Genomic DNA, 25740 nt, shown 5'->3' on the forward strand with positions numbered 1-25740 from the left:
GCCCCAGGGTTTTTTTGTTTTTTTTTTCTGGTCCAATTGCTTGAACTCTGGGTGTAGGTGCTGTCTTTTTGCTGAATTTTTGAATTGCAAGCCTCAGATCTCAGCCTCCTGAATAGCTAGGATTACAGGCATGAGTTACTGGTGCCCAGTAAAACACAGTGTTTTAACTACCATAGCTGTGTAATAAATTTTGAAATCAAGACATGTAAGATCTGCAACATTGCTTTCCTTCATGTTCATTATTCAAAATGCTAGAGAGGTGAGTATGGCTGGGATAGGATATGAGTGGACAGTTTAAGTGGTTTTATTTCAGAGGACCTCCCCCTAGTATCTGGCTGTTCATCAGTGTTTCTAGGACTTAGAATTCCCCTTTACTTCCTGAAGTAGACCATATTCTTTTTCGACTTTCAGATTCCCACAAAGTTAAAAGAGGCACTGAGAACTGCCAAAGAATGTATAGAAAAGAGACTAATTGAAGAACAGAAACAGGTAAATTGCCCATTGGCATTCTTTCCGTAGTATTTACTGTGATTGATTTTTTTAAAATGTGGTATTAGGGTTCGAACTCAGGGCCTCATGCTTCATAGGCAGATGCTTTTGCCCCTAGCCCTGTGATTGACTTTTAACTAATTTCTTACCCCTTAAGTTTTTAGTACATACTCTCAACTTGGTTCTGGGCTATATGCTATGACATGGAGCTGAATTCTTTGCAGTCCAGCCCTCAAGCACCTCAGTCTGCATGGAAATACACACATGCAGAAAGAGTGGTCATTCTTTATGACCCAAATGCTGGGTAGAGGTGGTTGGCAGCTCCTATTGTGAAGATACTGGGAATACATTCTTCCAAAAAAGAAGGCAAGGAAGAGTGAAGAGAGTGCAAAAAGTCTTCATCCCTTTGCTTACTCTTCTCCCAGACATCCAGACCTGAGCTGGGAGGCAGACAAGCTAAGAAAGATTTTTTTAATCCCCAAAATTTGATGGGACCAAACATATTGAAGAAGATTTCCATTAGGAAACTACCATATGTTAGGTTTTTTTACATTTGTGAGAAATTGTGGTCTCTTAAAGATTCACCAGCATCGAAGACTGACAAGAGCTCAGTCACACCATGGGTCTGAAGAAGAAAGAAAAAAGAGAAAGATTTTAGCTCGAAAGGTAAGCCTAATGTCCTTAAACTCTTTGAATGGTTTTTATGAATTCATTAATTTCTTAACTCGGTGTGAAAAAAGTTTTAGGCTAATGGTGCACATTTAATGATAGATTTGGTGCTATATCTTCCTGAAAACTAAAAGTATTTCCAGATGACTGGATTGTAGCTTTTTAAAAAGCCACACAATATCAGCAGAGCAGTGGACCATATAGTTTTCTGGCTTGCTGGGCTCATTATGGTATAATATAATTGGAAGAAATGATTGGCTGGAAATGATCAAGTCAGCATTCCTGGTTTTCCCCTTTTAGTTTTGGCTTGTGGCTTCTTCACTGTATTAAGTTATGGGTCCAAATACGATGTTGTCTGTAGCTAGTTTAACTGGAAAAGTTTTTGCTCTAATTCTCAGCTTCAGAGTGTTTATTCTTTTCTCCCCCCCCCCCCTTTAATTTTAAAGAAGTCTAAACGATCTGCTATTGAAAATAGCGAAGAACATTCAGCAAAGTACAACAACTCCAATAATTCAGGTAACTGGTTATATGTTGTAGTGGGATCCAAGATCTAGAGGTCAGGGTCAGTAGTCTGTAGTTGGTCCAGAGGTTTTGGGTTCTGGTGAGAAGAGATTCGGCAGTAGTGATGAATGCAGAGAACAAAAGAACTCTGTTCCTAGTGAAGGATTGTGACAGCAGTCATAGGTTCAGGATGAAGTGTTGGAGCCACTCTTACAGCCCTCATGATTGATTTTGAGGTTGTTAGGTAGCTTTGCTTTCTCACTGATGGGTAGAATCAATCAACCAAAGACACAGGGATATCCACCACAGGAGAAAAATCCCACCTGATAGAAAATATAAGGCTTCCTGGTTTTTTCAGGAGAGTCTGATTAACTGAAATGATTCCCAATCTTGCCCTCTGTTCTGAAACTCAATGTGGTGGGAGAATATGCCCCCAGAGTGGATTAAAGAAAGAGCTCAGGATATTTGGGGATGGCAGGAAGCAGCATTCCAAAAAGTCACAATGGGACAAAGGGGTGCCATTGATCAAGATGCATCATACTCATAACCTGAGTACAACTAATAATTAAAACATTTTTAAATGTTAAAAAGTGGTACGCAGAGCCTCTCCTGAGTTGTCAGTCCTCAGTGCCACTTCCAGCTGACCCTTATGTGGCCCTGCTAGCTTTGGGTCTTACCTGTACCCAACTTTTGACACCAAGGCCAGACTGGATGCCACTGAGGATCTTCTGTTTCTGTTAGTTTATGAATCTGTGAAGTGAAGTTAGACACAGAGAATGGAAGCATTCATCAATGCAGGCAGCAGAATCAGGCCTTGGGAGGCCTTGGGAAGGGGAGAATAGGAGTGCTGACTACACTTCCAAGTGGGAGTAGGACCTTGCAGAGAGGAAGAAACTGACAAATACAGAAAGTTAGCATTAAGAGCCCCAGTGTTGCTAAGTGCTAGTGGCTCACACCTGTAATCTTAGCTACTCAGAAGGCTGAGAGCTGAGGGTCACAGTTTGAAGCCAGACAAATCAGAGACTCTTATCACCAATTAACTAGCAAAAAGCTGGAAGTGAAGGAGAATACAAGGTCCTGAGTTCAAGCTTTAGTACCAGTACAAACACACATACACACAAAGCCCCACTGACAATGTCAAGTATAGAGGAAATTTCCTGGAGAAAAGAGTCGGGAAGGGCAGGTGAAGAGGCAGAGGTAGTTAAAAGTGGAAAGATCAAGTGCAATGGATCTGTAGTAGTCTCAGCTACTCTACAGGACTGAGACAAGAGATCTCTTGAGCCCCCAGAGATTGAGACAAGTCTGAGCAAATAAGGCCATACATTGAAATAAAATAGTGGTAGCAAAAAAATTAAGAGGGTTTACAGGCCATGCCTCATTCTCCTGAGTGACATTAGCTTGTGGCAGGAGGAGACACTGAGAGACCCCTGAGGGTCTGAGTAGCTCCTGACTAGCCCCAGCTGGAGAATGCAAGTAGTGGGGCATAGCTGGAAATGGGGGGAAAAAACCACCATAGACTCCATAAGAGGGTAAGTCTCATGTTGATACCACTGCAAAGTCAGGCTAGAGGTGAGCTGAGGGATAGCTACAGTGTGAAGAAGGGGAGGATGGTCCCTTGAGTACCAAGGTAGGCCCCAGGGATGGAAGCTGTTGTGGTTGGCAGGTAATTTCAGTTAGAAGTCTACTTTCTCCATGCTTGATGGGATGGATGTGATCTAGTCATTGTGTAGAGATTGTTATCAGTAGTCAGAGATTCATGTCTCCCATCAGCATGTCTGTCTGGCAGTCATTCTGTCTGATAGCCGTTCTGTCTGGCAGCTAGTTCTTGATAAAGCAAAAAAGGCCTAACCCTATGCTCTCCACCTTCCAGAGGCCCTGCCTTCCTGTAAAGCTCTGTGCCACATGGAGCCCAAAGGGACACCAAAGATTCAAACACCATCATGCCATCAGTAGTTTACAAAAGTTAAATAGTGTTGGTTGTGGTGGTTAGGTATATGGATTGCTTGTAAAACCCTATTAAAATAACAAGTTCAATCTTCTCGTTAAAATCTATTAGTAGTACAAAGCATGAAAATAACATTAAGTTTCACCTCACTTTTTAGTAAAACATGTCATAATTTCTAGGGAACTTAGGGAATATTGCTATAATGGAAAGGCAGTAAGTTGAAGGCCAGGCTCTGGTAGCTCACACCTGTAATCCTAGCTACTCAGGAGGCTCAGATCTGATCTTGTTTCAAAGCCAGCCTGGGCAGGAAAGTCTGTGAGATTCTTACTTCCAGTTAACCACCAAAATGCTGATGGTTCAAGTAGAGCTGTAGCTCAAATGGTAGAACACTAGCCTTGGACAAAAAAGCTCAGGGATAGTGCTCAGGCCCTGAGTTCAAGCCCTAGGAACAGTGTACACACACATACACACAAACAAAAATTACAAAGATGGAGAACAAAGCTGGGCACTGGTGGCTCACGCCTGTAATCCTAGCTACTTGGGAGGCTGAGATCTGAGGATTGCAGTTCAGAGTCAACCCAGGCAGAAAAATCCCAGTGACACTCTTACCTCCAATTAACTACTCAAAACCCAGGAAGTGGAATTGTGGTTTAAAGTGGTAGAGCTGTGGTCTTGAGTAAAAGAGCTCAGGGACAGCACCCAGGCCCTGAATTCAAGCCCCAGGACTAACAACAACAAAAAGGTAGCAAGTCGGGAGGAGGGGAGCAGTTTAATTAGGACATTTCCCAGTGTGCCTGGGATCCATAAAGCACTAGATGTCCTCTGGGTTCTGAGTAGAGTGATGGCTTGAGGGCTAACTAGAAGCTAGTAGTAGCTTCTCAGTGGTGGGTGACAGTAGTTCTCCCTTTGGGGGAAAGAGAGATGCCTGTCAGCTCAGGCAGTACCATGTGAGAAAGCTCTGGGTAACAACTCCAGAGGACCTCCACATGTGGAAAGGGCTTTCTATCTCCACAGAGGAAGCTTATGTAGGATCCTCTGAATGTTCATGGGCTACTTGCATGTCAGGTCAGAGGATATTTTCTAGGGACTTTTGAACTATAGAGAGATGCTAAAAACTTAGAGGAATATTTTAAATATAATAAGATTACCAGGACAGGTAAAAGCAGGCAAAATTTGGGATTTTTACATTGTTTTATTTTAAGTAAGCGTATTTGCCAAATTTGACTTAAGAAAAGGCCTGGAGGGGCTGGGAAGGTGGCTCAGTGGTAGAGCACTTGCCTTGCATGCATGAGGCCCTGGGTTGGATTCCTCAGCACTGCATAAGCAAAAAGAAAAAAGCCAGAAGTGGCGCTGTGGCTCAAGTGGTAGAGCGCTAGCCTTGAGCTGAAGAGCTGAGGAACAGTGCCCAGGCCCGGAGTTCTGGCCCCACGACCGGACCCAAAAAAAAAAAGAAAAGGAAAAGAAAAGAAAAGGCCTTGAAAATCTATAGACTTCCTACCACTTGCTAATGAAATGGAACTTGTATAGAAGAAGTAAGTAAGTAAATAAATATATACCATTCATGCATACATTTTGGATGGATTGATGCTTCCAAGAATGCTCACTTTCCCACCAGTATGCTCTGCATTTCTCTATCTCCTGCACTGCTATGGCCACTGTCATCTGTCATTATCCTGGGGTAGGTTTGAGTTAGGAAAGGATGCTGCAGCCAGTGCTTAAGCCACTGGTTATACAAATTGGTCAGTCAGACCTAGAGGTCTGAGGATTTAAGTATAATCTCTGAATTTTCTATCCTTTATCACATTGTTCCACATAGGCCCACATACTAGGCCAATGGAAAATTCCCAATCATGGATGTTTGCTCATGCCAATTTCCAAATGCATGTCTTTGATTCCCATGAGTGTTTCTGTGTGTTTTATCTTAGCAGGATCTGGGGCCAGTTCACCTCTCACATCCCCATCATCTCCGACTCCACCCTCTACAGCAGGTTAGTAATGGTATAAGGTGTCATTGTACCCTCCTCTCCACCAACAGAAAGAGCCAGGTTCTTCCTCTTCCTGCTATGGTGCAAGTGTTGCTAGGGTTGGATAGCACCAGCCTACTGTGGTAGGCCATGAGGAGTGCACCTTACCTGTAATGTAGGAGAACTGGGCGGGGGGGCTACACTTCCAGGCTTGGGGTTCATTGGGATGAACTGGTTTTAGAGCCATTAGCAACTCTCTGACCAAAACTTCGTTTTGCTGAAAAGCTTCATTCATGTAAAACTTCTTAGGTCAGGTCCAGGAGCTTTCTCCTTAGAGATTCCATCCATAATGTGGGTTTTTTCTCAGATCAGAACTTGTGAGATGCCTAAGTGCTAGTTTTGCCATTCAGAAGTTATCAGCTGTTCTTGGAAGAGTTCTTGTCACTGTTTGAAAGGAGAGTCATTGGAAGGATTGGTATATGAGTTGATAGTACCATATTTTTAATGTTTGTGGTGGTGCCCACCATAATCATTGTTGGTCGTGTGGTTTGAACTCAGGGCCTGGGCACTGTTCCTGAGCTTTTATGCTTAAGGTTAGTACACTTCCACTTTGAGCTACATCTCCACATCTGGTGTTTAGATGGTTAATTGGAGATAAGAGTCTCACAGACACCCATTCCTGACCATTCTGGCTTTGAACTATGGTCCTCATAAGTAATTAGGATTACAGGCATGAGCCACTGATGCCCCACTTCCACTGTGATTATCAACTCTCAAAATCTTCTAGTTGATCCTCCTGAGAAAACAAGAAAACAAGAAACAAATCCAAGAGGGCTACTGTGAATTCTCTGCTTTTTCTAGTGGGCGTTTTCTAGCTGGCTAAAAGTAGTTACTTGTGGCTTACTGCAGAATGTTCTGGAGTCAGGGCTGGTTTTGCCTAGTAGATTACCTGGTTCATGGGGACAGTGTTCTTGTGCCTGGTTTTGTCAGTTTTATAGGAAGCTCCCAAGTCTGTTTAGGCTAAGCAAAAATTTCTGGAAATGAAAATTAAGGAAATTGGAGAAAATTGTGAGAAACCCTAAGATCTTACTTAGCAAGGAATTGACTGTTAAGTGTACAAAGCACCTTATTATGTGCATTAGATGTGGTTCTGGGCAATTTAACACTAGTTTTTATCTTTAAAAGCCTTAATGAGGCTGAGTAATGGTGGCTTGCTCACACCTGTATCCTAACTACTCTGGAGGTTAAGATCTGAGGATCACTGTTCGAAGCCAGCCAGGGCTTGAAAGTCCTTGAGATTCTTATCTCCAATTAAGCACCAAAACAGCCAGAAGTGGAGTTATAGGTCAAGTAGTTGAGTACTACAAAGCTCAAAGACAGCGCCTAAGCCGCAGGCACCAAAGAAAGAGAAAAAAAAGCCTTAGGGAATTCATGATCTATCTGATCTTTGGGTGAAATTCTCTAATTTACCTCTGCTTTGAATGGGGTTATCTCGCACAGTGTCACGTGGCTTGACTTTTAGAATGGAAGGAAAGGGGATCTTTTGCATTGGAAGTGCTTTGTGTAGGGGAATGGGAGTGGCAGGGGGTAACATTATGAATTTAATGGGCCCTGTGGTGAAAGGGAGCTTAGAAAATTTAGAAGGAAAGACATCTCAGTGCCCAAACACAATGACTGACAGAGAAGATCGTAGCAAATAGTTGGCCCTTGGTTCTTTCTTTACTGTTTTGTTGACATAATTATTGAACTTATTCCCACAGACTGTGTTCTGACCTCTGCTGGCCATTTCTTATAAGACATCTCATAAAAAACCTAACCTTTAGCATTTGACTATTAATCTAGTACCATAAACAGGTTAACCACTGTGAGCTTATTCACACATGATGTCTGTGGCTTGCCCAGGGATCATGTGTGGCCCCAAATTACAGAGATGACTTGACAAGGCCCTACCTTTCCAGCACCTTCAGAGCACCAAAATGACATAGTTCAGGCAAATGTTTTCTTTTAGGTCAATGCCTAGTAACATTTTCTCCCAATAGATTCTCTTAAATAAAAGATCTTCACCTGAAAAACTAGCCCATCCAACTAGCAACATCTTGAGCTTTGTTCTATGCAAAGCATCTGGGAATACCAGCTTGTAGTAGTGTCATGATAACTGTATCAATGGGAGATACTCTACAGATCCTCATTGGTGGATTTACATAGGCTTGCTTTGCCTTCAGGGCCTCTTCTGGGTGGGCACGGGCCTATGGTGGCAGCTTATGGCTGGTTAGCCCTGCTTAGACTGGCTCCTTGCAGGAGAGGAAGGTCTTTCTTCCTGCATTTCTGCATGCTGTTCATCCTACTGCTGGAATCACATTTACTCCAATTTATGTCTGTACTTGTAGACCAACTTTATGGTTTTACATCAAGGACAGTGTCTTCCAGTTTTATGATAAAAAGCAGTTTTCAGAAATGAAGCCCTTGTTTTCAAGGGCTAGTGTTTAGAAGAATTCCTATGGAAGATAAATGTCTCAATCACAATTCAACTTGGGACTCGGGAGAACTACACCAGGGATTTGGAAACCTAAATTTAGGACCACTTGCTCACTGTTTCTGGGATCATAGGCAGGGCACTTAACCTCTCTGTGCTTCAGGTTTGCCATTAGCAAATGAGGGTAATGGCAGTGCCTACCTTCTCAGTGAGCTTGTAGTACACTGTTAATTCCCCAGATCTTGAACAAACCAGTTTCCACAGAGGAATGAACGGGGTTACCTCCTATGTAAAGGGAAAAGAGCAGTGTTTAGTGAGAAGCATCTCCCAGTTCCTTCTAATCAAGTTACTATAAACCCAGCATGGACCAACACTAGGTTAACAGGACAGCAGCAGGTCACCTTCAGGTGAGTTGAGTTGGGCAGTAGAGCTTTTATTCCTGAAAGCTTCTTAAGTAGTTTGTAGTAGATAAATGGTGGACTTACTGTTACCTAGGATGGGGTAGAAGTGACAGGTGTTTCTAAGGGAAAGGGCTTACCTTTATGAGCCCTTTCCAGCAATGGGGATCCTCTTTTTTCTATCTGCAGCACCTCTCTCGGGGCCTTTTGGGATTCTTACCAAATTGATGGAGTAATACCATTTCTTCAAGAGTGTTGCAGATTTGATTTCCCCAAGTCAGAGTTGACATTCTTTAATGCTCTAAGAACCTAGGTTGTTTTTTTTTTTTTGTTGTTGTTGTTGTTTGTAGTGAGAATGTAACTTTTTTCTTTTAAAGGTTATTTCCTGCCTCAGGAAGGTCATTCTTTCAAGAACTTTAAAATTCTTTATCCGGGCTTATTTCACAGTAAATGTCATCAACTAGCATTTATCCTCAATCTTAGAGCTGAGTAGTTTAAAAGGTCCCGGTTTACACACATGTAAATATTTATTCCTACTCAATTTGGAAACAGATAATCCTGTTGCTTGCTATCTTGTTCTTAAAAAACAGATTTGCAGGCGAGTGTTTTTAGAAAGCTATATAAGCTGGAGGCCCTAAACTGTTGTTGTTGGGATGATTTATGTCCAACACATTTTATACTAGGTACTGTTGGAAGTGGTTTATAGTCAGTATTTCATTTAATCCTCATGAGTACCTCCTATTCAATGAGGGTGGATTCCAGTTTAGCTCTCTCTTACATGTGCAGAAACAGGTTAAGAGAAGTTGGCCTCTTCTGTTAGCTAAGTTTAAGAGAATTTTACTGTCACACAAATAGGAGGAGTTTCTAGAGCCAGGATTTGAACTTGGTGCTGTTATTTGTCCATTTTCCTATTTATGGAGTACCTGCTTTTATTAGGCTGCGCTGCAAGGCATGAACAGTGAAACCCTGCTCTGCCCATATGGAAAGAACCCTGAACACAGGCTCAGAAAACCTACACTGTATCCTAGCTGTATCCACTCACTGTGACTTTGGACTAGCAATTTCCGTCCTTCCAGAGTGTCTTTGAAAAGGACCTTGCTCTTTGTTAGATGGATATTACATGGCAAGGCTGTCCAAGCAGTGGAATATTACTAGTTATAAGCTGTGAAGATCCAACTACCAGTGGATTGTAGCCCTTTCTTCTTACAATTTTTTTTTAAACAGTTGTTTTGAGGAGAGATCAACAGTTTCTAGAAAACCCATCTGTACGAGTGAGTAGAGGGAAAGGGAAGTTTTCAGTCTGGAGAGCTGGAAGAGGCAACACTACTTCAAGGACACAGAGTGGTTAAGGTTAAGACTACGGAGTTAAAAGCCAGTAAGGGGGGTGGGGGTGGGAGGGAAGGGAGTGTGAGACTGAAGCCATCAAAAGAGATGTGTGTCTTTAGAATGTTGGAGTTTGCAGAATTTGCCTGGCCAAATAGAAGGTTGAAAACCATTGCAGGGTCAAAACTGATGTCTGTTAGTATATGGTTATGACTAAAGCCCTTAAGACTTGTCTGTCTTTCGCATAGCTACACTTAGTCCCATGTTGCTAATTGGAGTGCTTTGGCTCTGCTCTCTGCTTGCCTTTAATAGCCACCTTTTCTCAGCCCTCTTCTTCCACTCCCAAGCTCATCAAGAGTTCCTTCTTTGAGTCCCCAGGAGTGGAGAGAAAGGCTGGGGTTCCAGCATCCTTTGTCTCTTTTAGAACTTCCTGTTCGTGGCCTGTCTGCCCAGGCAACTGCCCTACTCCAATTCCAGGCCCCTTCCCAGGGGAAGGAACTTTCTTCCTGGTTTTGGAGCAGTTTTTCCATAGGAACTATATGAAAAAGCACTGTCCTTACAATTCACCTTTAACTTAGAATCTTCTTAGTTTGAAAGAAGACACAATTTTCCTTACATTTTTCTTTGTAAACGACCTTAAATCCTGTCTCATTTCATTGTGCCTGGGGGAGGGTGTCCTGTACCTCTGCTTGGTAGCTGCCTGCCCTAGAAGAGCTCCTCAGTAGACCCTCCTATGCTTTTGCTTCTCTCAGCTTTAATAGATAAGTCTCTATTTTTAATAGATAAGCTTTAAATAGATAAGTCTCTATTTTAGACAGTAGAAGACTTACTGTGGGGAGCAGGGTATAGGGAGGGGTGCCTTTTCTCCCCATGTTTGGCAATAGAAGGAAGTACATTCCTAGTACCATTCTGCTCTTCAAGGGAGAGAAAACTTCATGGTTCTTTTGAAGTCACTGTTGTGAATATAAATAAAAATAGCACTTAATTGGCTTACAAAACATTGTGAAGAGGAAAGTGACTAGTACATTTGTGATGCCCTAAAAATGAGGTATTTATAAACCAGGCCATTTGATGGTTAATTTAAATATATCCTAGTTTTGTAGTGTGAATAATAAGCATGTGATTCAGATTAATATTTTATTGTCTGTTACTCTGTGATTAAATAACACTTAAATCTGAATAACGACTTGTGTCCCCTTTCTCTTTTTCTCTTTGCTGTTTTCAGTAGAGCATGCGCCATTTTGAACGTGACTTTTCGGTAAAGTAAGCTTTGCTAATTTCTCTGGGTTTAAAGATGCTCTGTTTCTCTATGTGAAATAGGACCTAAAGCACCTGTAAGAGGTGATATGCATGGGAAAGCAGATATGACACTATTCCCTTATTGGAACATTTTTCTGAAATGCAGCATCTTTAAAAAAGCACCAAGTGACTTCATCTGTATTCATTTCATTTCCATCATGACCCTCAAATGTCTTCATTTTCCACTCTGGTTTTAGTTTTGAGCATGGCATTTGGTATATTTTGATTTTGGGCACCATGACTCTTAAAGTTCTGTTGCTACAAAAATGTTGGTTCCTAGTTACCCTGATAAAGAGTGTTTAAATAGAAAGTTTAAATAGAAAGTTCTTCATTATAAGGAGACAGCAGCATTACTAGTTATAACTATTGATACAGAAAAGGTTCTTTTTAAAGCATCCTTAATAATTCTGGAGTTGAGGGGCTGGGAAGGTGGCTCAGTGGTAGAGCACTTGCCTTGCATGCTCGAGGCCCTGGGTTCGATTCCTTAGCACCACATAAGAAAAAAGCCGGAAGTGGCGCTGTGGCTCAAGTGATAGAGTGCTAACCTTGAGCTGAAGAGCTGAGGGACAGTGCCCAGGCCCAGAGTTCAGGCCCCACGACCGGACTCAAAAAAAAAAAAAAAAAAAAAAAAAAAAAAAATTCTGGAGTTGGGATAAAGATATTGTAAGGCCAAAGTGAAGGTGGTTCAACAATTGCTGAGGGGTACCATGTTCAGGTGTCACTGCTCTTCATTCTCTTAAAAGTAATGAGTAGGTGTGCTATGATCAACGGCCTCCTACCCTGAGCCAGAGACTTGTAGATTTCTCACTGCTAAAATTGGCTTGAAAGTTGTGGTGGTTCTTGGCTGTATTCCTAGCTATCTGAGAGGCAGAGATTAGGAGGATGGAGATTTGAGAGGTAGAGGATGGAACAGGAGGTAAGGAGATGAGGGTGGGTAGATAGCAAAGACCCCATCTCAGCCAACAAGCCAGATGTGGTATTATATGTCTGTAGTCCTAGTTATGTGGGAAGCCAAAGATAGAAGGATCTTGGTCAGAAGCTAATTCCATGAAAAAACATGATCTTGTTCATGAAACTAACTAAAAGCAAAAAAGGATTGGGAGCTGGGCTCCGGTAGGCTCATACCTATAATCCTAGCTACTTGGGATACTGAGATCTGAGGATCACAGTTCAAAGCCAGCCTAGGTAGAAAAGTCTCATGAGACTCTTATCTCCAATTAACTGGAAGTGGTGCTGTGGGCTCTCAAGTGGTAGAGTGCTAGCCTTGAGCTGAAAAGCTCAGAGACAGAGCCCAGGCCCAGAGTTCAAGACCCACAACCACCACCAACAACAATGAAAAGGATTGGGAGTATGGCTCCTGAATAGCATTTGCAAGGTTCTGAGTTCAAACCCCAGAACTACAAATAAGTACTTAGTGGAATAGGTGACTCCTAGCTGTCCTTTCCTCAAGGCTGTTGAGGACGTGCCTAACCTGGCATTCCTGTCTAGGTCTAGCTTGCCTTTTTGCTCCCACAGTCTGTGGCCTCTCTCAAGGCCTTCACTGTATTGCCAGGTTTCCCTTGGGTTTTGTAGAAAAGATTCTGGGGAGGGCAGAATAGTTCATCTTATGTTTTTTGTCAGGAGTACATGAGATAGGAACAATAAGCCCAGGCCTGGTTGTAATTGTAACTAAGTTGTTTTAGAATATCCCATGTCCTGATATGACCTCACATAACTATCACTGACATAAATCTGTCCATTTTTGTCTGCTTTGGTAGGCCTTTTGGCAGGAGGGGCTTTCATATCTTATGTCAGGCTGTATGTGATGTTATGTGCCTATGGTTCTAGTTATGTGGGCTTGTCCTGTTGTACAAGGTTTGTCACAGACCAAATAGCTAGTCTTTTCCTTCTACTCCTTGCCATTGTTACTGTGTTGTATCTTAATCCCAAATGGATCTTTAAATGGAGCTCTGAACCATTAAAAAAAAAAAGAGCTCAAAAGAAAAGGCCACAAACAAGTGATAGCGTTATATTTAGGGACTTGAGTCCTCAGTGTGTGTTACTATCTCCTCCCATTTTGGCCTCTGGTTCCTAGGCCTTTTCTCCCTTTCCAGAGAGTTCTGAGCTGGCAAGTTGGGTTTTGGTCTTCCTAGCCCTATTGTATACTTCAAAACCAACCACAGTTCTCTCAGACCCAGTGAAGAAAAGTAGGACAAATGGTCTATCAAGTCCTTTGGGTCTGGTGTGTCACCTTTCCTTTTTGAACAAGAAGCGCTCCCTTCATATAGCCCTCAGCATCCATGTGCTGAGGAGAGAGCATGACCAGTGGTTGGAGACACTGGTTGTTCCTTGAGGGGGCAGGGTCCCTCCTGTCAGCCCTCAGTGTGGCTATCAAGAAGCTGAGTTCCAAGAGCTTTAACAGAGCGCTGCCTCCTCCTAGCATTTCATAGGCAAGTACTTAGAAGCCCTTCTAGAACTGTTTCTGTTACATCTTCATTCCACCTGGGTTTCTCACTTCAACTCATTTCAGGTTAAAAGTGACATAACCCTGCGACATAAAGCCAGCAACATCTTCTCACAATCCACCCCAGCATAGAACACAATTGAATTTCATTAGTTACTGAGTAGTAGAACTAGTGCAATATACACTTTGTTCATTTGTCTGTATGAAATGTTTGTATGGCTATATCATCATTTCTTAATTCCAAGATTGCCTAGCATGAGTATGTGCATTTGTGTGATTCTTTAATTTCAGCTGCCTTAGGTGGGGTAAAAGCTGTAAAGGAAGGTAAGTGGTTTGCTATGCATTGTAAGACTTTGGGCTTTGCTGCATACTTGGTGGAAAGAACATACTATTATATTGGTGAACCTGTGTTGTTCATCCATATTCAGTGATGCTAGGTGCTTTTGCCCGTTCTTACTGTAGCTTACAGCAGTGGGAGAGCCTCCCAGCTGAACATCTAGTATAGCCTGAGGAGGGGAGAGAGTAGCAACAGCAATAGACAGATGGGGTCTCAGCCATAAGGTTCATAGGAAATGGGGCAATAACTGCAGTGTGGCAAGGTTCTGTAAGGCAAGCCTGTTTCTGTACGTAGCATTTTATCCTGAGTGAATAATTTCACCCATTGACTCAAAAATAAGACATTCTAGTTGAAGGTAGGCATGCCTGGAAACTGAGGGGAATTGCTGTGGATATTTGGCCAATTCCCCTCTCTTTCCTAAAAAGGGTAGAACTCAAACATTCCGGGCTTTCAGTTGCTTTAGCAAAGATGCACATGTACTGCAGTTCCCCCTGAAAATGCCATTGCCAGGGGAGAGCCTTAGCTCTCAAGTCCCTGCTCACAATCATTAGGATTCTACATTTGCTCAATGCAACCTACCAGGAAATGCTTATTCAAGGCAGACACCTCTGGGGAATGCATAACTCATCCACTGGTTCCTTGCTCTAGTGGCTTGGCATTTTATAGTAACTCATGTCCTTCAAATAGTGTGTTAAGGCAATTAAAGGACTATTCATCCTTTCTGAGTAACTGGCATTCAAGTAGCCCAGCTCTGTGCATACAGATGTCTGTCTGGAATTGCTAAGTCATTTGAGAGATATGTGGGACCTCGCAAGGAAATGGGATCAGATCTGCCTATAGCAGAGAATGTTACTGTGTATGGTTCCATGTCATCTGTGATACTTGTTTCATATCTCATTGACTGTTATTTGAAGGAAACGATGACCTTTGATTTCTTTAGCTTGTTTTTTTTATTTTTTTTGGGTCCGGTTGTGGGGCCTGAACTCTGGGCCTGGGCGCGTCCTCAGCTCTTCAGCTCAAGGCTAGTGCTCTACCACTTGAGCCACAGCGCCACTTCCAGCTTTTTGCTTTTTGCTTATGTGGTGCTGAGGAATCGAACTCAGGGCCTCAGGCATGCACGGCAAGCACTCTACCACTGAGCCAACTTCCCAGCCCCTTGTTTTTAAATCACACAGTACCTGGGTATCATGGTCCCTCTAAGAATATTTGCTCTCTTCACAATGTCCATTCTCCCCTGATATGAGTAGCTACAGTGTACAGGCGGGGTGTTAAAGTGGATACTAATTGTCTCTTGTCCCTTCCTCCACAGGGCTGTCTGCATTACCTCCACCTCCACCTCCGCCGCCTCCACCTCCACCACCAGCAGCTCCCTTGCCTCCTATGGGCACAGAGGCACCTGCCCAGCTCTTGCCCCAGGCTGTGAATGGTGTGAGCAGAGGGGCCTTGCTCAGCTCCATACAGAATTTCCAAAAGGGAACTTTGAGAAAAGCCGAAACCTGTGATCACAGTGCTCCTAAAATTGGCTGACACTTCCTGGCTTCCTGTTTACACTGGAAGAGAAAGGTTCTTTATCCATCCCACTCTTAACCCCTAAAGTTCTCTCTGGATGAGTCCTCCAGGGCCAGTACAGCCACAAAATTTTGCAGAGGCATTTGGGTAAGAAGCTTTTCAACAGGGAAGTACCCTCCAAGTAGAATAAAGTTGGCTGGCATTGCTGCCTTAAATAATTTGCTCCTTTATGATCACCATATAAAGGAGGCTTAGTCATCCTCTAATGGGCATCTTTTGAGGGCAGTGGCTTAATGGAACAAGTATTTTCACCAGCTGAAGGAAATGGACAGAAAAACAACAGCAATGACAATATTCTGTCACAGCAGTGAAGGCCGTTGTGTTGCAATCCTTTCTACGCCATCGGAAATATTTCTCTCATAAGCTCATTTTCTCTACAGCATTTTCTGGTTACTTCTTAGGTAATTCTTATTTCTGCTTCCATTATTTCCCTTCAGCCATTACTACTATAGTCCAAGGCAGTCAAGTTGCTGAGTTGGAGAAGCAACTGAATTCATTTTCCCCTCACACCATAGGGGAGGATTTCCTTGGTCACCGGTTCCAAAAGGAGTCCCACTGTGCCTGTTGAACTTTGGGCTGTGAAAGCAATGAGGGACCCATACTTCTTTTTAGTTAGAATGTACTGAAACAGACAACAAAATGTTCATAGCAGAAAAAGCTTCTACCAGTTAAAGGATCTTAGTCCTCAGCAATTAAATCTAGTTTGGGGCTAGGATGGGAATCATTAGTACAACACAAGTAATTTGGGCACTCATAGAAAGCTATTCTGATTTTTGATTTATCCAAATATGTCTTTTAATGATACTCATTTATTAGAAATATCTTTTATTCTGATTTGCTTAAATCTTTAAATAAATTGCACTTTAAAGGATTATAAATAATCCATTTTAAAATTCAAGTACACACATCAGTGTTGGTTACTATGCAGAGAATGTCATTGTGTATAGTTTCATGTAATCTGTGATAAATGTTCAGCTGTATTTTTTATTAAATAAACCGTGTCAAGAAAATGTGTTTGGAGCTTGGCTAGATTGTTCAAATGACAACTTTTTATAGTACCTATTATAAACATAATTGAATCACAGTTTATTTGCCTTCCTCCCTATCCTTTTGTATTCTTTTTATGTCATATTTCCCTCTTAGAGCTAAAAATCTGGTCTACTAGACACCACCTGTATACTTCTAGAACTTATTTAAATCTAGCTTACATTTCAACCTCTGTTAAGTGCAGTACACAACATCAGTTTATTGGCAATGGGAAAATACCATTATGGATTTTACTTTCAAAATTGTGAACAAACTCCCATTCCACGTGTGATGCAGTCTAGGTGATCAGTTCCTGATAGAAACTGTGGAGTGCCAATACCTATTTTGGAAAGTCTCAGAAAAATGAATAAAAACAAGCAGTGGGGGCTTAGTGGTAGCTCAGTGGGTAAAATACTAGCCCAGCATGTATTTGATCCCTAGCACCACAATAAAATGACATTTGCTTTATTACACCAGCTTATTTTCCATTTGGCATCAATTTTAGAATATTTAATTTCTACTCATGAATAAAAAGTACAATTACTCATACTTACGCATTCCTTTATTATCAAAACAATCTAATAGTCAACCTAGATTATACACTTTTAATACATATAAGTTACCATTTTTGGATATACTTTTCATCAGCACCCTGCCACATTCATATCTTGTCCTTCTGGTTAAAGGATAAAATTTTACACTAACCTTACTCAGAAGACAAGACAATTGTAACAGAAAACATGGAGTCTATGACGGGAGACATTTGAACTTAGGAGTACAAAAACACCTGTTTGTTGCTTTAGAGATAACTTTACTTTCTGAATAGTAAGGTCTTACAAGTACAATCCAGATGAAGCTCCAGCCAAGTGTTTTAAATAAATTCCAATGACTTGATATTCAAATCCAAGCTAGATATTCAGTGTTTTCTTTATAGCAAATATGATGTCTTTGACTTGAGGTACAGAGTGGTCTTCTAGAATCTTAGCGTAAGGCATTGGAACATCAGCACCAGTAACACGAACAGCAGGAGCATCCAGGAAATTGAATGCAGGTCCTATGAGAAAAAGAAGGCTCATGTGAGAGACAAGCTAGGTGATGACCACTTTCTCCTTGGTGAGAAAGAAAAAGCATAAGGTAAGGAAATCATGGTTATGGGGAATTGTTTCTAATTTGCTTTTTAAATATTTAGCTAAAGGACATGTGCCAAACAGACAAGTTGAAAGGTCAAGTAAGTTATTTGGCCACCCCTAGGCTTTGATCGCTTTAGTATCTATTCAAGTAAAAGATGTTTTTTATAGCTTGGCTATATTCTAGAACCAGTTTGAAATACCTTCCATGATCCTGGCGCAAATTTCAGCTCCTACTCCAAACTGTGGCCAGCCTCCTTCCACAGTTACAAGATGATTTGTCTTCATGACACTGGCTTCTATGGCATCAATGTCCATTGGTCTGATGGTGCGCATATTAATTACCTAAACAAATAATATAAGCTTTATAGAACTACTACATCACAAATATGGCCAATCCCAGATGCCACTTTTGTTTCTAGGAAAACAGTCTGTCAACAAGTGCTTGACTTTAGATGTAAAAGAAAAGCCAAGGGTGATGTGCATGCTTGCAATCCTAGCAGCACTAGGAGCCTGACTCAAAAGGGGCTGTAGGCATTGTTCAAGTCGTAGAGCACTTGCATAGCAAGATATGAAGCCCTAAGTTCAAACCCCAGTACCACGACCAAAAATAAAAAAGAGATTCAGAAACCCCTAAGTGGTTAAGGTTAAACCAATTTGGAAAGCAAACCAGTTCTCCATTTTACGTAGATAATAGAACTGAGTAACAAAGCAGGATGTTAATTATCAATCCATAACAAAACTCAAATTCCTATTTCTGGTTGGTTTTTAAAACAGGGTCTTGCCCTGAAACTCATAATCCTCTTTACCTTAGCTTCCCAAATGCTGGGATTATAGGTGTGTGCCACTATGTCTGGCTTCTGGATTTCAAAAGTAAAAAAGGTTTTTCTGATTTCTTTTTCATGGGGCCTGAACTTGAGCTGAACTTCAGCTCAAGAATAGTGCTCTACCACTTGAGCCACAGGACCACTTCCGTTTTTTTCTGCTTATGTGGTGCTGAGGAATGGAACCCAGGGAGTCATGCATGCAAGGCAAGCACTCTACAACTAAGCCACGTTCCCAGTCCCTCTGATTTCTTAAGAAATTTCCACTCACCTCACATTCAATTCCCTCTTTAGATAGTACAGTCGCAGCTTCTAAGCAGTGGCCTACAGGTCTCGAATGGGCAACTACGGTTATATGTGTCCCTGAAAAAAGAAAGATCACAGGATGAAATGAAACTAAAAATGGCGGTCATACATTATAGTCAGCATGGTGCATCCCTGTCAGAACTTCAACTCACATACTCTAGAAGAGCTGACAGATTGTGGCAGGCTTCCTAGAAACAAAATACCAATCTACTGGACTGAGTTGAAAAAAATCAGACTCCCCATTCCTAACTTGACATTTTTTTCTACTCAAGTGGCAGTAACTTTTAGATTAAAATTGACTTACACAATATAGAGTAAGAATAATTAAATGTATACTAAAATTCTCTTACCTTGCCTTTCTATTTTGGCTTTTCCAATGGGAATCAGAAAATCTTTTGACTGAGCTTCTGCAGGAAGTTCAAAGGAAACTCCATACATCAATTCATTCTCTAGCATCACCACTGCAGAACATCATAAAAATTTAAGTAAAATTTGGAAGTGGCGCTGTAGCTCAAGTGGTAGAGCGCTTGCCTTGAGCTGAAGAGCTGAGGGACAGCGCTCAGGCCCAGAGTTCAAGCCCCACGACCGACAAAAAAAAAAAAAAAAAAAAAAAAAAAAATTTAAGTAAAATTAGCCATATACAGGAAGACTAAAAATGGACTATACAACATTCATCCTTGTGAAATTTCACTATGTTTATTAGGAAGCCTTGTTTCTTTCATGTCCAATAGCTTAAGGATGGTTTAGGTACTTACAGTTTGGACAATATAACTATTGAGGTTAAGTCAGTGTTGTGAGTTTACAGTAAATGTTTCCTTTACCTAACCCCTCTCCTCCCCCCCTCCCCCCGCTAGAAATAAGAACTTCTACATTCTTTACTATCTTAACTATGCCTGTAAATCAGCAGCAATTTAGCTATGTCTAACCATAGCTAGAAGCCTTGGTTCCTCTGTGCAAAGATATCTCAATTTTTATGTTCAAGAGACCCAGTTATCATTCTGCTGACCTGGATTGTTATCCCGAATGGCTGATTTAATAAGTCCTTTTGCATCCTCTGAATTCCAGGGGCTGACCACCTTTAAGCCTGGGCAGTGCCCATACCATGCAGCAAAGCACTGTGAGTGTTGGGCAGCCACACCTGCTGAGGCACCATTAGGTCCCCTGAATACTATGGGCACAGGCTGGAGGCCTGCAGACATGTAGTAGGTCTTGGCAGCTGAGTTTATAACCTGGTCAATGGCTTGCATAGAGAAATTGAAGGTCATAAATTCACAAATGGGCCGCAACCCAGCCTGTCAAATAAAAAATACTGGTGTTAAGAAGACTAAAAACAGCAACCAAGAGTGGCATAAAAATATTCTTCCAATATTCACAGTTTTTAAAAGGTCACATAAAAGACATTTCATTACATACCATAGCTGCACCAACTGCAATTCCAGCAAAACCCATCTATAAAGTGAAACAGACATGAAAAATCTATAAAAATTAGGGCTGTACATACAACACACATGTCCCTCAAAGCTCTGCTTCCTGCTGGAAGGCTCACCTCAGATATCGGAGTGTCTATGATCCTTTTATCTCCATATTTTTTCCACAGGCCTCGGCTAACCTACAATTAAGGGTTGATTTCATTACTTCTAAGGGTATGTCAGGTAAAATGGTTATCTTGGTTTTGCATACCTTTCATCTATTTTGGTTACCTTGTATGCCCCATCATACTGGGCAACTTCTTCTCCAAGCAGAAATACCTTCTCATCTCTTTCCAGCTCCTCATCCATACCTTGATTAATAGCTTCTCGAACTGTCAGCTGTCACAGGTATGCAAAAACAATAAACTACAGTGTTACTTAGGATACTATTAAGATTGTCTTCTTTTATACTTACCTAGATTGCCCAGACACGAAAGCATTAACACTAAAACAGGCACATCTCTAATTTTAAAGTTCTAAGAATCGTAAAGCCAACATTCTTGTCACACACAGTCTTTGACTAAATGTTAATGATGGGCTTACTCAGCATTTTCCTTGAAGTACACCCAAGATAAAACTGCTTGCTGGATGAACTAGTTCACAGAATATCCTAAGAAAACACTTTAGTTCAACAGAGAATCTAAGGGGCACAAAACTATACCTAAGGCAGGCTAAGAATTGAGGGCTGGGAAGGTGGCTCAGTGGTAGAGTGCTTGCCTCGCATGCATGAGGCCCTGGGCTCGATTCCTCAGCACCACATAAGCAGAAAAAGCTGGAAGTGTCACTGTGGCTCAAGTGGTTAGAGCACTAGCCTTCAGCTTAACAGCACCCAGGCGCTGAGTTCAGACCTCATGACCAACCAAAAAAAAAAAAAAGAATTGAGCACTCACTAGGTGCCAGGCACTGCCACACACTTTATATCCATAATGGAGGGCTTATTTTAATACACAGACTTGTAGACTCCTCTAGTAAGAAAGGTAGCGGGCTACCATATGACCCCAAAAATCCCACTTCTAACAATATAGCCCAAAGAGTTAAAAGTGGGAACTCAAAACGTGTACCTGCACAGCAGTGTTCACCGCATTATCTACAAATCCAAAGGGTAGAAACAAGCCAACTATCCATTCTTGGATGGACAAAAGTGTGTGTGTGTAAGGCTGAATAGTGTCATTCATATATATACAATATATGTATATATGAGATGTATGTCATCTATATCACGTGTATTGTGTGTACATATTTATGAATATGTGCATATATGAAACTATTCAGCTTTATCAAGGAGACAAATTTTCATGTCATGGATGAGCCTTTAAGACATTATAGTAAATGAAGTAGGCCAGACACAATAGAGCAAGTTATGTGAGGTTCTAGAATAGGCAAACTCGCCAAGACAGAAAAGTACTATGGGGCAGTTACTATGGGAGTGAGGTATTAACATTGGATTAGAGTTAGTTTCTGTTTGGGATGACGAAAAAGTTCTGGCAAATGGTTAGTGATGACAGTTGCATATGGTGGCTGCACTTGGGGTCACCGAATCACACGCTTCAAGAAGGGAAAGAGGTAAGGGAAGAAGCGTCGGATCTTCTTCCAGCGCTCCTCTTGATTCCAATGAGCCTCGCGAGGTGACAGGCCGGCACCTTCGACGCCAGGCGGCGGCAGAGGCAGGGAGAGACGCACGCAGTTTGCAGGCGTCCGCCGAGCCCAGGGCCCTGCGGCCGCCGCCTCTCCCTGCGACGACCGTCAGCCACGGCGCAGGCGCGACCCCGGCCGGAGCGACTCCGGCCCGGGACCCGGGCCCTCCCCACCCCGGCTACCAGCCACCCGGTTACCTGCAGCGCCGCCGGCGCCGTTCTATGGAAGCGCCTCTTCAGCAGCCCGGAAACCTGACGGGCAGAAAGAAAGACGCTCAGAGAGGATGCAAACTGGGTAAGGGTCATGCAGGGTGGCGAGGGCCTTCGTCATCTACCTGCTGAAGGGGTCTCCTCATGAGCCCAGACACCGCCGCCATCTTGTCCGTGTCCTCTAGCCGCCTCCTAATGACAACACAACGGCGCCGCCGGGAGAGGTCAGGCTCCGCCTCCGCCCCGCGCGGCCAATGGCAGGGCGCGAAGCCTGCGTGCCCCGCCCACCAGCTGCTGTTCGTCGCGACTGTGAGGAGGCGGGAAGGGTGTCCGGGAGCTGGGGCCCGGCACGCTCGGGCTCTCGGACCGACTTACCTCTTGCGGCGGCTGGCACGCGGGGCGCACGCGGGTCACACGCTTCAGACTGCTGGTGCCGGAAGCGCGAGGAGCATGATCGCGCCGCGAGGCTGGAAAGAACTTTTAAGAGTTAGGCCACGTCTGCGGGTACGGGAGTCATCTGGGCGCCCGGGGGCGCCGGCACAGCCTCGTGGCGGGGACTCACCGCGCTGTGACTGAAGTGAGTGCCAGTCGCCAGACAGCGCCGTCGGTTGGGTCTGGGCGTGCGTAGGTAGCTGACGCCCCTGAGCGCCGATTGTGTGTCACGCCGCTTTGTGACCTCATGGGCGGAGGAGTGGACGGCACCCCAGATTGGTTACCCGGGCTGGGTTTGGGCTCAAGAGGGACTGACCCTAAAGCCCTGTAATCCTGGCTCCTAGGCAGGCGGAGGTTTTGAGTTTGCGGGACTCGAGTCTCCAGTTGAACCACCAGAAAAGGCTGGAAGTGGAGCTGTGGCTCTCAAGTGGGAGAGCGAGAGCCTGGAGGGGGGAAAAGCGTGCCGGCGCTTAGTTCAAGTCCCAGTGCACGCGCACGCGCGCGCCACACACACAATCTGCCTCCAACGGGTGGTCTTTCCCTACTGCTTCCAGAAACTCACGGGGGTCATCCTGCAGGATGGAGGTAGGGGGTGTTACAACCATCTGCCTCAGAAAAAGCCTCAATGGCTTAGGGAAAGTGTCTTGGAGCTCATGCTGAGTTTGGGACTCGGTACCCCAGACATGCCAAACATTCCCTTCCGTGGGCCTGAGCTGCAGGCCTTGTGGAGTGTTTGGAGGAAGCTGTATTTAAGGGCTCTGGGGAGCCAGCAGAGCTGGGCAATCACTAGATGCTCACGGTTATTACGTGTGAATAGGAGTCATTTTACTATGTGAGAATAGAAGGCAGGTTGACCCGGCAAGTTGGGAGACTTCAGGGAGGCTAAGGTAGAGCTGGTCTAGGAAGCAGCTTCTTGATGAGCAGACAGGACAGGGTTTGGGGCTGGAATGGACTGGAGGAACTTAGGCCCTATGGATAGTATAGATTCAGGTCCTGTTTGAACCCCAGTGCTATTAAAAAAAAAAAAAAAAGGGTTTATCAAGCCTATAGAAATAAAGGACTTTGCAAGGGCTTTATTCTGAGAGGTCTCCCAGACCCTCCCAACCTTGGAAATGTAGTGAGTGTGAATACTGACTGTGGGGAAGTAAGTCTGTTCTAACTGTGCTTAGATGCTACACCCTTGTAGGAAAAGAGCTTAGAGGCTAGGCAGGGCTAGAGGTGAACATTTGGGTGGGTCACAGATAGCTCACACCTATAATCCTAGCTATGCTGGAGGCTGACTTCTGAGGATCATGGATTGAATGCAGCTTGGACAGGAAAATCCTAAGACTCTTATTTTCAGTTAACCACTGAAAAGTCAAAGGTAAAACTGTGGCTCAAGTGGTACAGCACTAGCCTTGAGCAAGAAAAACTCAGGGACAACACTCAGGCCCTGAGTTCAAGCCCCAAGACTTGCACAAAAAGGGGGTGAGGGGCTTGCTTAGAGGTAACACCATTCTCCAAATCTCTGTCCCATCACCTGTAAAATGGAGGAATAGATATTTAGTTGTGCAATCAATATTTCTGTCTTCCAAACACTGCCATCTTGTCCCTTCAGTCTATTACTGCCAGTGTTATTTGAGACATCCGGTAATCCCAATTATGTTTAGTCTCTTTGGTTCCTGCCAGGAAAGCTCAGGAACACCTAGCACTTCCCAGACAGCCACAAAATCCCTGAGAAATCCCTGAGTTTTAGATGTCAGTCTTTAGGGACTCCTGGGTCCTACTTGAATGAAATGGTTTTCCTGTCCCTCATTACTCAGCATTAAAAGATTATAGAACCCAAAGGACCCTAAAGGAGACATCCAGGTGAAGGAACAATGACCAAAGAGAGGTCAGAGTCTGGATGTTAGGGAAGTTCCATAAAAGTATTCTTGGAATATATACATGAAAACTAAAAAAAGCCAGAAACAAGTCTGTGCAGCTTGTCTGACCAGTTCAATAAGGAAGATGATGTGACACTTATGCCTCAGAATTTTCTTTTGAAATAAATGACTGAACATTGCAGGGATATTAAATATAATAATTGGTACATTTGCTTCCTTTCAAATTGGCCAGTGTTTCCGATTGGAAACACTGATCACGACACAAAAGAAGAAATACTGAATTTTAAATCCATAATCTTTTAAAAACAGTCTCTATCCATATGTTCACTTAAATTTTCCCAGAAAGGATTGGGAAATGTAAATTGGCCAAATAGACCTCTCAAAATTAACCCTTTGCAGTTACAGAGAACATCTGTCTGTACATTACTGTGGATTCTTTTGTCATTTTTTGAAAGTCTTATGAGGATTTGACCAACTTTTTTCCAGTGTTGTTCAAATATAGGACCTGCAGTTCTATCACACCCTAGCCCCATCAATTTGGGTTTTTGAGTTGTTTTAATTTTAGCATTGTAAACAAGTTAATTAGCAAGGACCTTTCATTCCTCTCCCTGTTTTTAAGGTTTAAACAGCAAAATGCACTTTTCCACCATACTCTAGAGTTCCTCTCTCATTTTTTCTCTATCATTCCTTATATAACATCCCACAGGTGACCACAGGCCTCATTTTCATCATCATATTTAGTTGCCTGTTTCCAAATTTGTAATAAATGAAGTACCCAGTAGATAATCTTTTGTGTCTGGCTCTTTTAACTTTGCAGAATGTTTTCCAAATTAATCCATGTTGTTAGATATATTGTACTCATCTTACAAGTTTTGAAACATTTAAAAGCTTGTAAGAACTTGCAAAAATAGCACAGAGTTTCTGTGTATTTTCACCCTGAAGATAATATCCTCAATAGCCATTAAATATTGTCAAAATCCAGAAACTGACATTAGGATAATTATACCATGGTAACGATTATTCAGGTATCACCAGCTTTTATATGCACTATTTTTTGTCTCTGTGTGTATGTGTAAATTCTAATAAAATTTTTATTTCACAGATTCATATAGCTACCCAAACAATTGGAATATAGAATTGGCTGGCACTGATGGGTCATGCCTATCATTTTAGCTACTCTAGCAGCTGATATCTGAAGATGAAGATTGGAGGTCAATCTGCCTGGGCAGACAAATGTCTCTAATTAATGACCAAAAAAGCTCAAACTGGAATTATGGCTCAGTGCCAGAGCACTAGTTGAGTGAGATACTGAGGCTCTGAGTTCAAGTCACAGGGTGGGGGGAGGGAGAGAATAAATAAAAAATTGTTTCATCACCATAAAGAAACTTCCTCATACTACATTACAGTCACATCTTCCTCAGCTCCTGGCAATCACTG

At 42.7% G+C, this 25740-nt stretch overlaps 3 protein-coding genes across 14 annotated transcripts in view; 2 read left to right on the top strand and 1 right to left on the bottom strand.

Moving 5' to 3' along the window:
- Positions 1-16439, top strand: part of Pxk (PX domain containing serine/threonine kinase like) — an 84032-nt gene extending 67593 nt beyond the window's left edge. For 2 of the 11 annotated variants that reach the window (XM_070018790.1, XM_070018799.1), the window contains exons 14-18: positions 412-489; positions 1069-1155; positions 1605-1674; positions 5530-5592; positions 15151-16439. In XM_070018790.1, coding sequence (XP_069874891.1) covers positions 412-489; positions 1069-1155; positions 1605-1674; positions 5530-5592; positions 15151-15368 — 516 coding nt within the window. In that variant the 3' untranslated portion in view covers positions 15369-16439. Of the gene's footprint in view, positions 1-411; positions 490-1068; positions 1156-1604; positions 1675-5529; positions 5597-9201; positions 9232-10987; positions 11022-13795; positions 13807-15150 lie in introns of those variants that run through there. The other 9 variants (XM_070018800.1, XM_070018801.1, XM_070018794.1 and 6 more) reach the window with 9 other exon arrangements.
- A 541-nt stretch (positions 16440-16980) lies between these two features.
- On the bottom strand, positions 16981-22467 carry Pdhb (pyruvate dehydrogenase E1 subunit beta). The gene is made up of 11 exons (XM_070018802.1): positions 22382-22467; positions 22132-22198; positions 21995-22048; positions 20394-20501; positions 20240-20302; positions 20107-20142; positions 19700-19985; positions 19044-19154; positions 18659-18750; positions 17767-17908; positions 16981-17490 (listed from the first exon to the last, which is right to left on the bottom strand). Exons 2-11 carry the CDS (start codon positions 22171-22173, stop codon positions 17345-17347), a joined length of 1080 nt encoding a protein of 359 aa, XP_069874903.1. The 5' UTR covers positions 22174-22198; positions 22382-22467; the 3' UTR covers positions 16981-17344.
- Positions 22073-25740, top strand: part of Kctd6 (potassium channel tetramerization domain containing 6) — a 57561-nt gene continuing 53893 nt past the window's right edge. The window contains exon 1 of one of the 2 annotated variants that reach the window (XM_070018803.1): positions 22073-22091. In XM_070018803.1, coding sequence (XP_069874904.1) covers positions 22081-22091 — 11 coding nt within the window. In that variant the 5' untranslated portion in view covers positions 22073-22080. Of the gene's footprint in view, positions 22092-22467; positions 22584-25740 lie in introns of those variants that run through there. The other variant, XM_070018807.1, reaches the window with a different exon arrangement.

Source organism: Dipodomys merriami, unplaced genomic scaffold (assembly GCF_024711535.1).
Source record: "Dipodomys merriami isolate MVZ:Mamm:240054 unplaced genomic scaffold, mDipMer1.0.p SCAF_13, whole genome shotgun sequence".
Classification (NCBI taxonomy): domain Eukaryota; kingdom Metazoa; phylum Chordata; class Mammalia; order Rodentia; family Heteromyidae; genus Dipodomys; species Dipodomys merriami.